Here is an 18,543-nt window from a genome sequence, read left to right on the forward strand (position 1 = left end):
ACACAGAGAAACTGTCTCACAAAACCATAAAAAAAAAAAAAATAACACGTTTGTATAAGAAAGGTGACAGTGTATTTCTATGTATGAAAAGGGTGACATGAAATGCTTTTATTAGTACAGTTCACATACTAAAGTGAGCAAAAGTGGGGACAATCTCCCTCTTGACACCGAGGGGCTAAGATGTTGTGATGGCCCAGATTTGCTCAATTACACACGATCAGAGTCAGAGCAAAGTCTAGACTCCAAGGCACTGCTTCATGGGTTATCCTACAGTGATGGGGGCCTGCACTCTGCTGTTGGAACCTACCCACTTTCCAGGGTCTTGCCCTATGCATTTCTGTAAGGGGCTAAGAGCTCCTTAGAAGGACAACTGACATCTTTACTGAGTATTAAAGCAAAATCTTTTTCTTAAGTTTAGTAAAGCCAGAATGGCCACATGTACCTGTAATTGCAGCACCTGAGAGGGAGAGACAGGAGAATGGCTATAAATCCAAGGCCAGCCCTAGTGTACCTACCAAGTTCTGAGTCAGCTAGGACTAAAGCTAGAGCCTGTCTCAAACAAAACCAGAACAAACGAAGTTTAACAAAATACTTGTTATGAAGTGTGAGTTTTAATCCCTATTCTAAAGTCTTAAAATAAAAACAAAAAAACCATAGCTGAATTTGATCTGTGGCTTAAAAATCTGTTTTTGGTGGGAGAAACCACTCTGTAGGCAAAGGCTCACCACCCAGCCTGATGACCTGTGTTTGATCCTCAAGACCCATGTTTAGGAAGGTAAGAAGTGGTTCAGAAAAATTCTTCTCTGAACTCCACATACATACTGTGGCATGTGCATCTACCCATACACACACACACACCTCCACATGAACACTGTGACATGTGTATTTATACAACTCATACACATACAGAGAACACACCTCCACATGTGAACCTATACAACAGACTCACACAACCCTCTACATGTGTACCATATCATGTAAACCTACAAAACACGCACACAACACACACACACACGTTTCTGACAGCAGGACTCCAGTCATACAGCCAAAGAGATCAAAGGGGTGCCCCGATGATGGAGGCTTTGCCTTACTGCTCAGCCTCCTACCCGACCTTATCTCAGGATTTAAAATCAGGGATTAAACACATTCCAAGGCCACTGACTCAACATTTTACAAATCTGGGTTAGGACTGTTCAAGTGCTACCTGGGTCAACTGGATTTTTTTTTTTTTCTGTCAGTTGAGGCCATTTTGGTTACAGGGCTTTCTGGAGGAAACTAGTAACTAGTGGCAACTTAAGATTTTACATAAACAAAAGGCACAGACAGAAACAGTTACACAGGGACTGGAGAGATGGCTCAGATGTTAAGAGCACTGGCTGCTCTTCCAGAGGTCCTGAGTTCAATTCCCAGCAACCACAGGGTGGTTCATAACCATCTATAATAAGATATGGTGTCCTCTTCTGACTTGCAGGGATAAATGCAGACAGAACACTGTATACATAATAAATAAATTAATTAATTAAAAAAAGAAATAGTTACACAAGTAGGAAAGGGGAAGAATAAATATGATCCTCCAAAAAGGGTGGAAATGTTCTGATTTGCTAGGGGGTCTTGTATGACCTCTTTCTCTCTTTTGAACGTCCATTCGCAGACATGGCTTCAGGTTCCTGATGCTACAGGACACACAGTCCACCTACACCAGGTAGTACTTGGAAGTCCACCCTAGGCCTGCTTCTTTCCCTCCATTTCCAGGTTCCCTGTTAGGCAGTGGGCACGCACATTTCTTTTCGGCTATCTCTGGGTTTTGTACTTCTTTTCCTCTCTGTGTTCTATTGTTAACAGCAGAGGGCTTCATGTGGCCCCAAGAGCTGCTCTAACACGACTGCAAGGGCAAATGCACAGCAGCAAATCAGTTCTACGGGCGCTGGTCAGAGGCGGCTTCAAGTCTATCAAGGACTTGGTCCGTGACTTTGGATAAGTGATTTGTTTTCTGTAAGCTTGAGAGAAGTATATGAAAGCTCTCCATTCACTAGAAAGTGACCTACACTTGCTCTTTTTTTTTTATATTTATTTATTTATTATGTATACAATATTCTGTCTGTGTGTATGTCTGCAGGCCAGAAGAGGGCACCAGACCTCATTCCAGATGGTTGTGAGCCACCATGTGGTTGCTGGGAATTGAACTCAGGACCTTTGGAAGAGCAGGCAATGCTCTTAACCACTGAGCCATCTCTCCAGCCCCCTACACTTGCTCTTATTATTAAAAAATGATCACATTCCTTTCCATTTCAAAACCTGCTGTGAGGCATTAGAACCAGCTCCATATTCTCCCTTCCCTCCCTTCTTCCATTCTGTGCTGCTGGGGATTGAAACCAGGCCTGTTTGCTGCCCCAACTCCCTACTACAGAGCCATACCCCAGCCCCATTTTCTACTTAGCATTTTTGAGGGCCTACTCTATGGAAAGTTATTAGTTGAACAAAAATCACAGGGGGTCGGGGGATTTAATAAATGTCCCTCAAAGAGGCAAACTGCTTAGGGGCAGCAACAAGTGTTCTTACTAGACACCAGACAAGGTGTTTCCTTTTATTGTCTGAGACAGTTTCTATACGGTCTAGCCTGGCCCGGAACTTGTTACACAGTCTAGATAAACTCTGAACTCTCATTCCTCCCGACTCAGCCTCTCAAGTGCTAAGATCATAGGCGTGTACCACCATGTTCGGTTTCAGTTAAAATGTCACCCCACATCAGAACTTCTAAATAAGCTTCCCTCTGAACCCAGTGGGGCCTCTGTGGCCTGGTCTTTGGGTAGGGACTTACCTGGCATTTAAGTATTACCTGCTCAACCACTTCCCCACAAGTGATACCAAAACAACCCACTGTACTCTCCCCCACCATGCCCAGAGGGAAATGATGCTCTCCTACTCTGTAGGCCCAGCTCAGCAAAGCACCTGGGAACAGATGCTACCCTCTATTGCTGGGGAGACTGGGAGATTATTTTTCTGTTTTGAGGTTATTTCTTGTCAAGTCTGATCTTGGATTTCCATTTGAGGCCTGGTGGCAGTTCCCAAACAAGGGCAAATATGATTAAGAAGCAGTTTCCCTTAGGGAGATTAAAAAATGACCAATCAGGTTCACAAAGTGGTAGCCTGTGCCTTTTCTAGCCATCAGCAGAAGCTGAGTATGTCTTGCTGGGTTCTGTGGGAAGGCTCTTGGTTTCTGCTCTGTGCCAGGCAACTAAATCCCTCTGCTGGGCAACAGCAGCGGCAGAGATCACTGCACCGGGAGTTGAGTACAGAGCTCCACAGGCTGGCAGACTGCACAAATGCTAGGGTGCTCCAGCCATTAACAGCCTAGAAAGAACTGTGTGACACTGCTCCAAGGACCAGTGGCTCAGAACGCATAGAAGGGATGATCTGAGGACAATATACTTACCCAGCTATAGGCATGGTAGAATCCCCTGGGGAGATCTCAGAGTCACCCACCTGGACAGCAGCAGTGGTGTTGGCCTCATGGCCTTTCCTGTTTGATTAAGCGCTCCCACTGTCTAGCCCTAGCTCTATGGGATAGAATCTCTGTGCGGTACCTGCAGGTCTTTGTCATGGCTCTGCCTTTCTAGGATCAGCACTCGGTCCTGTAGCTCCTCTACAGTCCCTTGAAGCAGGTCGTTCTCCTCTAAAGTGGTGCTGAGCCGATGCTCCAACTCCCGTTTTCGATCCGACAGCATCTTGATCTGAAAAGATGGAGAACCACAGGGTGGTGTGGAGTTCTATCTGGTTGAGTATAGGAGGAGGGACTAGCCCAAAACATGAAGGTATGTATCTCTGCGTACTGTGCCCAGAGGCGTGGTGCTCGTCTCGGAGAACAGAGCCGTGTGATCCTGGGCTGAAGGGAAAGGCCCTCCCCTTTAGAAAGTTGCCTGGGAAGGAGTAGGAGTTAGCCCAGGGGAAGCCAGCAAGTGGGCTGCCAGGCAGAGGAAGGATAGTTAGTGCTCTGTAAATTCCAGAGATAAGTCGGAGAAGGCCCCACCCTGTCTGCCCTCGGCCCTCCTTTGGCAGAGTAGGGTCTGATCTGCCTACTCTTCAAGGCATAAGCACCAGGAAGTTCCCTAAGAGGTGCTGTGCTTTTGCAAGCAGGCTCACTGCCTCCTCTCCCTACTGCTGATTCCCCTGGTGCCAACATCCCAGCTCAGACCTGGGAACCTGGCTAACAAGAAGCTAGCAGGTTATAGACGGTAGAGTGTCTACATCAGCCCACGCCCAGGAAAGGAATGAGACAGTGGCTTCATGGGTAATTTGAACAAATAATCTGTGAAAAGAAGCAAAGATATCCCTTATGGAAAAGGCTGTTTTTTTTTTTTTGCACACTGAAGTCAGTGTCAAGACACATGCATATCTTTATATCTTTGTAAGGCCTGTTTGCTCTCTTCGGTGTCAGGGAGAAAGCTGAGGAAAGAGATGCCCAGTCTTTTTTGGTTTCCGTGTTTCAGAGAAGCAGCTCAATCATTGCTCCTCGAGGCCAGAAATACCTTACCAGGGCACCACCATGCCCAGGGGCTCCAGAAAGCTTTCCCAAGTAGTCCTAGCTTTGGGGGAAGGGAAGGACTCGGAAGTCTCAAGATCCTCCTGACCCTGCTCCTGCCATCTATTAATTCCCCGTCGTATTTATTTCTCACCCAACTGCATGCTTGTACATACTTTCCTGCCATTGTCAAGATGTTTCCCTTCCCTGTGCTCTAGTCTGGAGAATGCCTTAAGGCTCTTCCTTGTCTAAGTTCTAGAGACTGAACTTAGTACTTTTCTAGAGGAAGAATTAAGTAAGTGACTGTTCTAGGTTCCCGGGCCCTACCTTTCCCTCTGCCTCTTGGCTGCCCCCACTCTGCATTAGAGTTTTGCTCAGAACACATATCCTCCCTGGCCATCCATCAATCAGACAGGATGCTGTCCTGGGGAAGTGAGGTATATGGCCTTTGTCCAGAGAGATCGGGTGTCTGTCCAAACAAAGAAATATTGTCTCTCAAGTGTGCACCTGGGTTAGAGACCAAGAGGGGCAAGTCTTTGGTGAATGGCTCATTATTCCTCTCTCTGAAGCAGACTTACCCATACAAAGGGAATTTTCACTCTGGTTCATTTTTATTTATGTGCCCTCTGACCTTTCAATTCTCCTTCAGATGGATCATCTTTGTTTCCCAGGTTTCCAGTAAAGTAATGAGGTAATAAGATTCTGATAAATAACTGGCCCTTAAGAAACACTTAATTTTCAAGGTTTCATGAAGTCACTTAATTAAAATGAAAGATTTCACAGCTTAGCCTTTCAAACAGCAGTTGTCACTAGATGAAGCCAGGGTGTGGTATTGGGTTGTCAACTTCTTCACTCAACCCCTACATACCCTAAAACTGGTGACAAACATTCCCTGGCAATAAACATTCCTGGAAAACTTGTTCCTGAGGGGCTAGAGAAAGTGAACAGGTGGAACAAACAGGAAGGCAGGCAACTTGGAGGAGTGGGAGCCTGGCAGGGGCAGTAGATGGCAAGTCATGCACACAAATGGTCACAGACAGGCATGCCAAGACCCCACTGGAGCAATCTCTACTTACTTCAAGAACCTGCTGCTCAGTATCGGTAGGAATCCCAAGGGAAAGGAGGAAAGAAGGGGATTGGAGGCAGAAAAGAGAAGATATTGACAGACTTTAAGAAAACATCCTCAGGTCACTTACGATGCAGGGAGGGTTCTCTGGACTGATTACAGTGTTCGATCCCCTGACCACAGAAGAGGGACTCCTTCTGTCAGGCTCTACACTGTTTCTCAGAGTCTGGTTGGTCAAAGGGGATGAAGGTCCTCAGAGTGAACCAGATGGGAGTTTGCCCTGGGAGAGCCCCTTTCTCGGCGGCACCCATGCCGTTCGTACCACAGTCCCCAAGCGCTAAAGCTACATTCCTCCTCCCCTGCTTGAGCCCTGGCACGGACCCTTGCTGCCATATTCTGGCCTCGCGTATGCTATACCACCACATTTCAGGAATCATACAAAATGCTCTCATTATTAACTCCTTAGCAGCATCTGCTGTTATCCTCTACTATAAAATACAAGTTTCTGTTCTACATTGTGGGGCTTTTTGGTGTGTTAGTAATGGGAGTATTCTGTATGATACCTTAAACAGGGTGATGTACTGAGCTAGAATAAGAGGAATAAAGAAGGGAACGGTGTCCTTCCCCAGTTTTTGTGTGTAGTTAGCGAGGGTATTTCTTGTCAAGATTATTCAGTAAAAAGTAGATCATTCATAGTTTCAACTCCCTCAGATATAACTCTCCACATCTTTATTTTTCTAGACAACAGGCTACCCACAAGAACAAGGATCAAGTGTTCTCAAGTTCTCACAGAAATGTTTCTTAGATGCTTCAGTACTTTTTATAGAGAGCAGGGGGTTTATTCCCTAGCTCAGAGACTCTTTATCCAAAAATCCAGTGCACAGCTTCAAGTGTGGCCCACACCAAGGCCTCACCTCGGCCTGAAGGCTCTCCAGGCGGATGATGTGCTGGTTGGTGGATGAATTTTTCTCCCGAAAGTCTTCTCTGAGTGCATGGACCTGCATGGAGAGCTGTTTCTCAACTTCAGATGCCTGCAGGAGAGATGTTTTCAGAGTGAATCAAAGGGAGGGTGCAAATGAAGTGTGTTGTGATTCTCAAGTGTCTTATTTTGCACATCTGTTTCACAGGACTTCTGGGTGACTGTTGGTTTCCACTCTCACCATAAACAACTACCTAGGTCTCAGGCTATTTTACCCATAGGAAACAGGTCCAGGAAACAGTAAGTCCTCAAATGCTAGTTAACATAGGAGATCAGCAAATATTTTACAATAAAATAGCTATAATACATTCTGTCTTAGGGTTTTGTTTTGAGCCAGGTCTCACTTTATAGCCCAGACTGGGCTGAACTCACTCAGCTCCCAAGTGCTAAGATTATAGGTATGGGTTATCAAACCCAGTCACTTTATTTTTCTTATTTATTTATTTATTTATTTATTTATTTATTTATTTATTTATTATGTATACAATATCCTGTCTGTGTGTATCCCTGCAGGTCAGAAGAGGGCATCAGACCTCATTACAGATGGTTGTGAGTCACCATGTGGTTGCTGGGAATTGAACTCAGGACCTTTGGAAAAGCAGGCAATGCTCTTTACCGCTGAGCCATCTCTCCAGCCCCCACACACCCAGTCACTTTAGGAATTTCTTTATTTTTCTCCTCCCTTTCCTCAGCTATGGTTAAAGACATTTATTTATCTTATCTAATTTCATACCACTTCTCTTCAACATGAATGATATTTAGAGTTCTCTGTCGTGTATGTTATGGTTTTGGGCATTAATTCTCAAGGGCATTCTTGCTATTTTTAATTCTCCAGTTACTGCCTGGGGCTGAAGTCCTCTTCCCTAACCTACGTGAGAGCCCAAGGGAGAGCCCGACACGCTGCCCTGTGGAGAGGAGAGCTTCAGGGCAGAGCAAGACCACCTCTGGGATCTTTCTGAGGCTGCTGGAACTGAGCAGGACTCACGGTTTCTTGGAAGAGTTTGCTATACCCTGAAATGGCTAGGAATTATTTTCACATGGGATGGGGATACCATCGAAATGTCTGGCTAGATGTTCAGTGAGGCACTATCCATAACGGGTCTATCTTTAACAGCTCTTTCACCTCCAAGAAATATGAAATCAGTTGTTTATTTTTGTTATTGTTTTTAGTTCTACAAATTCAACAAATATTGCCTCACTACAGAGAGCCACATATAAATCTTAACCTATTCCTTTCTTTTAAAAATAGTTTTTATTTGTATTTTATGTACATTGGTGTTCTCCAGTATGTCTGTGTGATGGTGTCAGATCCCCTGGAACAGGAGTTATAGACAGTTGTAAACTGCCATGTGGGTGCTGGGAATTGAACTCAGGACCTCTGGAAGACAGCCAGCACTCCCAACCACTAAAAAAAAAACCAAACAAACAAACAAAAAAAACCTCTTCAGCCTCCTACCTATTTCTTTTTTATTTTAATGATATTACTTTACATACAGACTGCAGTTTCCCCTCCCTCTTCTCCAAGCCCTCCCCCCCACCTACTCCTCTTTCTATTCAGGAAACAGCAGGCCTCCCATGGATATAAACCAAACATGGCATATTAAGTTTCAATAAGACTGCTCTTTGGACTGGAGAGGGACGGGGAGGTGATGGGGAAGGAGGGAAATGGGAGGAGGTGGAAATTTTTAATTAAAAATAAATAAATAAATGAAAAAAAAGACTAAGCACCTCTCCTCATATTAAGGTTGGACAAGGGAGCCCAGTATAAGGAGTGGGGTGGCAAAACACAGCCAGCAAAGTCAGAGAGAGCCCCTTTTTCCATTGTTTTTTTTTTTTTTTTTTTTTTTTTTTTTTTTTTTTTGGTTTTTTTCGAGACAGGGTTTCTCTGTAGTTTTGGTGCTTGTCCCGGAACTAGCTCTTGTAGACCAGGCTGGCCTCGAACTCACAGAGATCCGCCTGCCTCTGCCTCCCGAGTGCTGGGATTAAAGGCGTGCGCCACCACCGCCCGGCAAGACAACCAAGCTATGCAACTGTAATATATATGCAGAGGGCCTAGTTCAGCCCCATGCAGGTTCCCTGGTTGTCAGTTCAGTCTCTCTGAGCCTCTATGAGCCTGGGTTAATTGATTCTGTGGGTTCTCTTATGCTGTCCTTAAACCTTCTGGTACTACAATCCTTCCTCTACCTTAGATGATTCCTGACATCACCTCCTTGACACAACTCACAGAACAAAGCCAAAGAGATGCACAAACCCAGCTGCTCTGAGAAATGCTCCTGGAGACTAACCTCCAAATCATCTTCCTAGAAAAAAAATTGTCTCTTCTTATCAGAAAAGCTTAACTAGAGGAGTCTGAGCTCTTTAGCCATTTAGTTATAATAATGCTTTTTAAATATATGATTCAGACGTAAGACTTTCAAAAACTTTTAACTTATATTTCTCATTTGAATCTCAAAGAGACTATAGAGGCAAGAATAACTGGACTCATTCTGTAGACCAGGCAAGTAGCACTGCCTAACTCCTTGGGCCACAACACCACAGCTACCTCACAGCCAAAGACGGATCATTTGCCTGTGGTGAAGAATGGAGCTATAAGAGTTATAACCCAGTTGGGCATGGTGGTACACTCCTTTAATCCCAGAACTCAGCAGGCAAATCTCTGAGTTTGAGACCAGCCTGGTCTCCAGAGACTTCCAGACCAGTCAGTGATACACAATGAGACTCTCTCAAAAACAAAAACAAAACATATACTCCATGAAATTGGAAAATCTAAAAGAAATAGACCAATTACTAAGTTCATCCAAACCACTAAAGTTAAACCAAGAGGAGAGCAGCAATCCATATAGACCATGACAGGAGAGTCAAACAAGCCCGGGGCCAGATGGACCGACAGTAGATTTCTATCAGACTTTCAGAGATCTACAGCCAATCTTCATGGTATGCAAATAAACAGAAACAGAAGGAGCACCCCAAACTCCTTCTACAAAGTCAGATTGAAAAGTGAGGTAAAGATGCAATAGGGAAAAAATAAAGAGTTACAGACCAATATTCTTTTTTTGGGGGGGGGGGGTTTCAAGACAGGGTTTCTCTGTAGTTTTTGGTGCCTGTCCCGAGTGCTGGGATTAAAGGCGTGCGCCACCACCACCCTGCTCTCAGGCCAATATTCTTGGTGAACATATATTAGAAAAATGTAGTAACAACAACATAAAGGACTTCTAGCCAAAATTCACATTATCAATAGAGGCACCCTCACAAAGGCGCATATATCTATATATACAGGAAAACCCCAATGCACATAAATTATACACACATAAAAGAAAATATACAAAAACTACAAGATGTCTGGCACAGACAGCTATTATGTAAAAATATGAAATAAAACACTGGTATTTCTTATAAGGAACACATACAATTTGAAAAAGTTGAAACCTTGGAGAGGATCTGTTCTAAGCCAATAATATGCAGGCATGGCTCTGAGCCATGGTGACCAAAGATGAACCTATCAGGATATAATCTGAGTGTATGAGGGCCAGGCCAGTAAACTCTTAGCTCTCATTCCTGGTTCTTTTTCTTTCTTTTCTTATTCTTTGTTTTGACAAAACAAAAACAAAAACCCAGCCATAGCCTAGATGATTCTCAGGACTGCTAAGAATGCATGCTCTAGAATCAAGCCCACTGCTACTAGCCTGTGACTTCAGAGAAGACCTGACGCAGACTGTGGTCCTGTCAGAGCGGCGTGTGTAAAAAGCCACTCTGACATTTAGAAAGAGAGAAGACTGGTCTAATGTTTGATTTGAGCTATCTTTAGAATTAGAGCACAGCAGTGGCTCTGTTATGACCGTGTTTGAGTCTCCACCACTAACATGACCTCTCGGTATCAGACCAGCAACTGCAGCGGTTACTGAGGAAGAAGGAAGGACAAACGTTAATACGCTTTCATTTCTGAAAGAAGACCATCACTCAGTGTCAGATCTCTATTGTTAGCTTATTTAAAAAATGGAATTTAGAGAGAAGGGGCTGGAGAACTGGCTCAGTGGTTAAGAGCACTTGTGGCTCTAGCAGAGGAAGTTCAGGGCCCAGCACCACACAGTGGCTTACGACCATGTGTATCTCCATTCCCAGGGGATCTGATGCCTTCTTCTAACCTCGACAGGCACCAAGCATATATGTGGTGCACTACATACGTGCACATAGGCAGAACATTCATACACATAAAATAAGTAAATCTTTTTTAAACAGAAAAGATTTTTAAGTGTTCTAAGGATTTACATATAAATGATACAATCTGTGTAACTTCATAAAAATCTGCCTGATCAGAGGCTCAAGAAGTACCTCATTAAGGTTGTGCAGCTAAAGTAAATTAGTGTTAGATACTGCTATTGATATTATTGCTTTTTAATCTTCATCTTTATAAAATGCAGACAAGTCTAACAGATTAAATGAAACAAGGGCAAATCTTACAGAGCCTAAAGAGTTTAAGGCAATGTGTCAAAGGGGTTTATGAAGAGAGAATTACAGTCCTAATGCTGCAGGGAATCTAGGCTGGCTCTTCATTTACCAGTCCTGGTACAATCAGAACAGAGCAGCCCCAAAATGTCAGGGGGGTCATGGAAGAAACAGTCCCCAGAATACAATTTGGTCTCTCCAGTTGAAAATATGATGGTTTTTCTGGATCATGACCTGTTCGTGCTTTCAAAAGAAAATGGTTTGAAGCCTGTGAAACTTTTCAAAATAAACAGGAAGGTGGAGAAGGTAAACAACAAATGACATCCGTGGAGCAACCTCAAATAGGGCAGTGACAGGAACAGGTTGGGGTGTACACACAGGAGGTCCTCACTGGAAGGCAAATGGTGTCACAGGGACATACTCAGGATGTTCCAAGAAAATGATGGTCATGCCTAATACTAAAAAGGAAAATACAAGTATTTAAATTTTTCTCTTGTGATACATGGCTACAGGGGGACCTAACTAGACCTAAACAAATGCTAAGAAGTAAAACTATTCTTGATTTTTTTTTTTTGGTTTTTCGAGACAGGGTTTCTCTGTGCCCGTCCCGGAACTAGCTCTTGTAGACCAGGCTGGCCTCGAACTCCCAGAGATCCGCCTGCCTCTGCCTCCCGAGTGCTGATATTTTTTAATGAACAGTATAAATGCAAGGACTATGTAATTCATTTTGCTTCTCTAAAAAAAAAAAACCAGTTGTTTGAGATAAAATTTCAATTCTTTAAATGAGTTAGTCCAGCTATGACTGTAGAAAATAGAAATAGGATTAATCTAAGCTCTAGAAATGCCCCTTTAGCAAGGTCCTAGCAGTATCCCCAGAGTATTAATGAGCTAATTCCCTCTGATTCAAAAGGCCTGTCATGGTACAGGGTACTATTGCTCCTTATAGGTCAGCAGAGACTTGAGCAGATTTTCCTCAGGTTTTGGTGTAAACTACCCACGACTAATATATGGATTCTCTGCTTGTGTTTCTCCCAGAACCCTCACGCTGCTTCTGCATGTGGGAATGTTTAATACTCAGAACCCACAACTTCTTTCCCTGCATCCTCTAAAGAAACCTACAAATAAAATCCTTTCTTTTATAAAGTCATTACAACTTCACAGACGATGGAAGTTGAACTCGGGGGAGGGGGAAGACCACCACACTGGGAATAGAACCTAGGGTCTCAAGCATGCTGCACCACTGAAAACACTCCCAAGACTCCTCCCCATTTTGCATCAGGATCTTGCTATATTGTCCAAGCTTGCCTCAAAATCCTGTAGCTCAGTTGCACTCCTGCTTCAGCCTCCTGAGTAGCTGGGACAACATGCATCAGCCACTGTGTACAGACTAAAATCTTTTTTGGGGGGGGGGGGCGCTTGTTATTAAACAAGCAGAAGAATATGCAAGTAGGCTGTAAATTCAGACTTTGTTCATACTAGGAGTATAGATCATGTTCTGTTAGTCTCAGTTGAATGTAACAAACTGAACCTGTGTAAATGGAAGATAACAAAACTCTGTGAGGTATTTTCCATGTCTAAGCACTGCTCTATTTAACATTTTCTTTCATTTTATCCACGGATGCCATGGAAGAAGCGGAGTTCATCCTGTGTTATAAAGAAACTGATGCTCAGGCCGAAGCAATGCTACACAGGACCCTGATCTAGGGGAAAGACTGTCCTCATACTGACCTCTGGTCACATTTATGATAAGAAAAAACATCAGATTGGTATTTCTTGCTGAATGCTTTGAGAAAGCTTTTGCAACTTATCTCAGCCTTGCCTTTCCCTTGAGCCAGGTTCCTCTATCCAGACTGCCCACATGACACAGCAGCTTGACTGCGTTCAGGGTGTTTAAAACCCAAACTCCTGACTCTGGGGCCTGCCCCCAGATATGCGGCTCTTCCAGCTTCCTTCTTGGCATAAGGTCACTTCATTCTTTCAAGGTTTAAACTGATCCTACACAGAAATTATTCTTGGTTCCCTCTTCTCGTATCCAAACCATTTATCAATCCTGTGAATTTAACCTCTGACATTTACCTCAGAAGCACGTTGATGTTAAAGAATGACAAGCTGGAACCAGCGGTGGCACATGCTTTTAACCTCAGCACTGGGGGAGGGGGAAGATAGGTGGATCTCTGAGTTTGAGACCAGCCTGGTCTATAGAGTGAGTTCTGGGATAGTCAGAGCTGCAACACAGAGAAACCCTGTCTCAAGGAAAAGAAGAGCAACAAGCTGGTATTTATAATGTTGTTAGAACAGCGCCTGGCCCGTAAAGATGTATTTACTGAGTAAGGTGACTATCTAGCATGCTATGGCACTCCCTGCCCCACTCTCACCCTGGTTCCTGCCACCTGACTGGTCTCCCTGCTTGGAGCCTCACCCTCACTTCATATTCTCCTAGGTCACAGAGCACCTTTCAATGTTCAAGTCAGGCCATGTCATTGCTTCAAGATGTCTAGAAGCTTTGGCTTCCGAACAAAAATACAACACACTCCTTAAAATATTTCATTTCTATTTATGTGTGTGCCCTCAGGACCTAGAAGGCAGAACTGGATCCTGGGAGCTGTAATTATAGGTAGTTGTGAGCTGGATGATGTGGGTTCTGGGACCCAATCTCTGATCCTCTGGAAGAACAATAAATACTCTTAACCTGTGAGCCCTCTTTTCAGATCCTTATAATATTGTATAACTACTTTCCCACTCCAAATTCATTTTTTAAAAAAATGATTACACCTTATCTTTCTGTACATATGTATTTATGCATGCACACACATACGCCTCTGTGCATATGTGGATGTCAGAGAACAGTGTGTAGTGAGTCAATTTCTCCTACCATGTGGGTCCTGGGGATAAGCTCAGGTCATCAGGCTCAGTAGCGACCAATCTGCTGAGCCACTGTAGTGCCTCCCCACCCCACTTTCCTTTGATCTATTTTTGTATGATACATTCTATCTGTTGCTGTCCTCAGCTCTGTGGCCTTCTACCAAGAAGAACCCTACATCTGCCACCATCCTGCCTGGAATACTCTTCCTCTAATACAGACAAGGCCCATTCCTCACTTAGGACTATCCTGAAATGCCGTCTTACCAGAAAGGCTTCCTTTGTTTGCTATCATGGTTTGAATGTGTTCCCTCTCCCAATTTATATGTTGAAAATAAATCACCAAATTCATGTTGATGAAATTTATAAGCAGGGTCTTTGAAAGTAAATAGGATTAGATGAGAAGATGATAGTGGAGGCCCTAAAATGGGATTAGTGGCTCTGTAAAGAGAAAGAGACCTTTTTTCCAGTGGGTATTTTTGGTTTCTTTGTTAAAAAAAAAAAATCAGGTGTCCATAGGTGTAAGGATTTATGTCTGGGTCTTCAATTCAATTCTATTGATCAATGTGTCTGTTTTTAAGCCAATACAATGAGGTTTTCATTACTATAGCCCTGAACTACAATTTGAAATCAGGGATGGTGATACCTCCTGCAGTTCTTGTATTGCTCAGGCTAATACCCTGGCCTTTCTGTTTTGCCATATGAAGTTGAGTAATGTCCTCTGAAGGTGTGCAAAGAATTGTGTTGGAATTTTGAAGGCGATTGCATTGAATCTGTAGCTTGCTTTAGGTAAGATGACCATATTTACTATGTTAATCCTACCAATCGATGAGCATGGAAGATCTTTCCATCTTCTGCTATCTTCAGTTCTTCAAGACTTGGAAGCTTTTATCATACAGGTCTTTTGTTTGCTTGGTTAGAATGACCCGAAGACATTTTATATTATTTGAGGCTACTGTGAAAGGTGTTGTGTTTCCCTAATTTCTTTCTCAGTCCATTTCTCATTTGTATATAGGAGGGCTACTGACTTTTTGTTGTTGTTAATCTTGTATCCAGTTACTTTCACTTAAAGTGTTTATCAGCTGTAGTCGTTTCCTGGTGGACTTTTTAGGATCACTTATGTATATTACCATGTCATTTGCAAACAGCGATAGTTTTGACTTCTTCCTTTCCAATTTGCATCCCTTTGATCTCCTTCAGTTGTCTTATTGCTCTAGTTAAAACTTCAAGTACTATATTGAATAGATATGAAGAGAGATGACAACTTTGTTTTGTTACTGGTTTTAATAACTTCTTTGCATTTCTCTCCACTTAAATTGATGTTGACTATATTATATATAAGCTATAAATTGCCTTTATTATGATTAGGTATGTCCCTTGTATCCACAGTCTCTCCAGGACTTTTATCATGAGAAGATGTTGGATTTTGTCAAAGGCCCCTTCTGCATCTACTGAGATTATCATGTATGTTTTCTTTTCTTTCAGTGTGTTCATATGGTAGATTGCATTGATTTTTGTATGTTGAACCATCTCTGCATTTCTGGAATGAAGCCTACTTGATCATGGTGGGTGATATTTTTGATGTGTTCTTAGATTTGGCTAACAAGTATTTTATTGAGCATTTTTGCATCATGTTCATGAGGGAAACTGAACTGTAATTCTTTTTTGTTTGTTTTTTTGAGACAGGGCTTCTCTGTAGCAGCCCTGGCTGTCCTGGAATTCACTCTGTAGAGCACGCTGGCCTCGAACTCATAGGAATCTGCCTGCCCCTGCCTTCCAAGCGCTGCAATTAAAGACATGTGCCACCACCATCCAGCTGGTCTGTAATTCTTCCTTTGTTGAGTCTTTATGTAGTTTGGCTATCAGAGTTAACTGTGGCCTCATAAAATAAATTGGGCAAAGTTCCTTCTGTTTCTATTTTGTAGAATAATTTGAGGAGTACTGGCCTTAACTCTTCTTTGAACAAAAGGTGATGGTCTAACTTGATGTCAGCATGTAGAAAGCAAACAAATCCATATTTATCACCCTGAACAAAACTCAAGTCCAAGTGGATCAAAGATCTCAAACATAAAACCAACCACATTGAACCTGAGAGAAGAGAAAGTGAGCAGCAACCAGAACACATTGGCACAGGAGATGATTTTCTGAACAGAACACCAATAGTACAGGCACTAAGAACGAAACTAATAAATGGGACCTCATGAAACTAAAAAGCTACTGTAAGGTAGAGGACACGGCCAATAGGACACAACAGCAGCCTACAGAATGGGAAAAGATTTCCACCAACTCCACATCTGACAGAGGGCTAATATCCAAGATACATAAAGAACTCAAGAAACTAGGTATCAAAAAATCAAATAATCCAATTAAAAATGGGTTACAGACCTAAAACAGAATTCTCAACACAGGAATTTCAAATGGCTGAGAAACACTTAGAGAAATGTTCAACATCCTTAGTCATCAGGGAATCAAAACAACTAAACACCAGTGACAGCTTACACTGGAAAGGATGTGGAGCAAGGGGAACACTCCTCCACTGCTGGTGGGAGTGCAAACTGGTACAGTCACTATGAAAATAAATATGGCAGCTTCTGAGAAAATTGGGAATTAATCTACCTCAAGATCCAGCTATACCACTCTTGGACACATACCCAAAGGATGCTCCATCTTATCATACTTGCTCAACTATGTTCATCGTGGCTTTACTTATAATAGCCAGAAACTGGCAACAACCTAGACATTCCTCAAACAAAGAAAGGATAAGGAAAATTTGGTCTATTTACACAATGAAGTATTATTCGGTTGTTAAAAACAATGACATCATGAAATTTGTAGGCAAATGGATGCAACTAGAAAAACAGTATCCCGAATGAGGTAACCCAGGCCCAGAAAGACAAACATGGTCTGTATGCATTTCTAAGTAGGTAGTAGCTGTTACAGATCCTGAGAAGTTAGATAAAGAGGAGGGCTCTAGTGGGACACATGGATCTCCTTGGGAAGGGGAAATAGAATTTGCAGGTGGAGTGGGAGCAAGAGCAATTAGGAGGAGAGGGATGGAGGGAAAGAGTACAGGGAGAGATAGCTGGAATTGGGGGCCATTTGGGGGGTGATGCAGAAACTTCCTGGAATGTATAAAGATGACCCTAGTGAGGACTCCTAGTAATGGAGGCTATGGAGTCAGAACTGGCCATTTCTTGTAGCCAGGCAAGGCTTCCAATAAAGGACTGAGCTGTATTCGGTTGAGTTGTTGGCTGAGGGGGGCCAATGGAGATCCCCAAATAAGCCAGGTTGATGACAGGACAGAGGATTGCCTCCCCCCTGCAACCGGCAAACTGATGGGGGGTATTGCCAAGAAAAATAGCCACATGGGGGCACTGCCAAGGGCAATATCCACATAGCTCATTGACTGTAAAGAGATCAAGCTGGTGCCTACATGGAGCCTTCACCCTTATGTAGTCTCTTTGGTGTGGGAAGGTACTCTGTACGCTACTGAAAGAAGAATCTGGACATCAACCCAGCCTCAAAATCTTTGACCTACAATCTGCCCTGCCTGCAAGATGTACTGAAGCAATGCTGGTGCAGAACTTGGATGGCCAACCAATGTCTGCTTTAGCTTGAGGACTAAGAGAGGGAGCCCATGCCTGACACTGCCTGGAAGCCAGGACCACAGACTGGATAGTTTAGAGACCTAGGGTTACAATCAAACATGACCAACTAAAAGAGAGAAAATACACACACATACACACACACACACACACACACACACACACACACACCCACACACACCAGTGAAATGATTCCTAACGATATTCTGTTGTACTCATAGACTGGTGCCTTGTCCAGTCATTATGAGAGAAAGAGAGAAGAGACCAGAGCTCACACAACTGCCCTGTGATATCCTCCACGTTACAAGGTTGCAAGACCCTTGTAGATGCCGTGTAGATGCTGAGCAGATGCTGACACTGTGTTCTTGGACTTCCCGGCTCCAGGACTATGATCCAAGTAAACTTCTGTCCCTTATTAATTAATTGGCCTAAGATATTTTGTAACAAAATGTACTAAATTCATGCTATTACTTACCACACCTTATATACAATTTTTAATAGAAGATGTCTCTGTCTGCCCTTGACTAAGTCCCCAAAGGTCAGGGCCTTTGCTTTGCATGCCACAATCCCAGGTCTCAGAACTGTGGCAGGCCCAGAGAAGGCACATTTACTGTACACAGAGAAAACAACTGTGTATGAACTTACTTTCAACTTAAAACAACAGGGCAAAACAAAGAATACAATCTCCATGCTGCATAAATAACGCTGTTTGAATTCTGATTATTTTATATAAAATGGATATAACAAATACAACAAAAGCTTCAGATCTAATTTGTATAGAGTTTTGTGATGGTTGATAATTAGGAGCAGAGGTTAAGGGGGGGTTGCTTAAGTAATGGGAAGGATTTGATGATAAAATATTTAATATTTAAAAATATTTCTACATCTTAACTGTGTGGTTTTTGTTTGTTTTTTCTTTTTCTTTTTACTGTCCTGGAACTTGTTCTGTAGACCAGGCTGATCTCAAACTCACAGACATGCGCCTGCCCCGGCCTCCCAAGTGCTGAGACAAAGGTGTGAGCCACCACACCTGGAAACTGTGTTTTAATAGACTCATCCCTAGACCTTTCAC

The 18,543-nt window shown here is 43.0% G+C and overlaps 1 protein-coding gene across 3 annotated transcripts in view; it reads right to left on the bottom strand.

Annotated features, from left to right (window-relative positions):
* Positions 1–18,543, bottom strand: part of Bicdl1 (BICD family like cargo adaptor 1) — a 103,312-nt gene that overhangs the window by 19,732 nt on the left and 65,037 nt on the right. For all 3 annotated transcript variants that reach the window (XR_012911404.1, XM_075981694.1, XM_075981684.1), the window contains exons 3-4: positions 6,500–6,616; positions 3,585–3,731 (exon numbers count right to left, since the gene is read on the bottom strand). Coding sequence is in view for 2 of the 3 variants with exons in the window: in XM_075981694.1 (XP_075837809.1) it covers positions 3,585–3,731; positions 6,500–6,616 (264 nt within the window). In the remaining variant the exon portion in view is untranslated. The remainder of the gene's footprint in view (positions 1–3,584; positions 3,732–6,499; positions 6,617–18,543) is intronic.

This window comes from Microtus pennsylvanicus, chromosome 1 (assembly GCF_037038515.1).
Source record: "Microtus pennsylvanicus isolate mMicPen1 chromosome 1, mMicPen1.hap1, whole genome shotgun sequence".
Classification (NCBI taxonomy): domain Eukaryota; kingdom Metazoa; phylum Chordata; class Mammalia; order Rodentia; family Cricetidae; genus Microtus; species Microtus pennsylvanicus.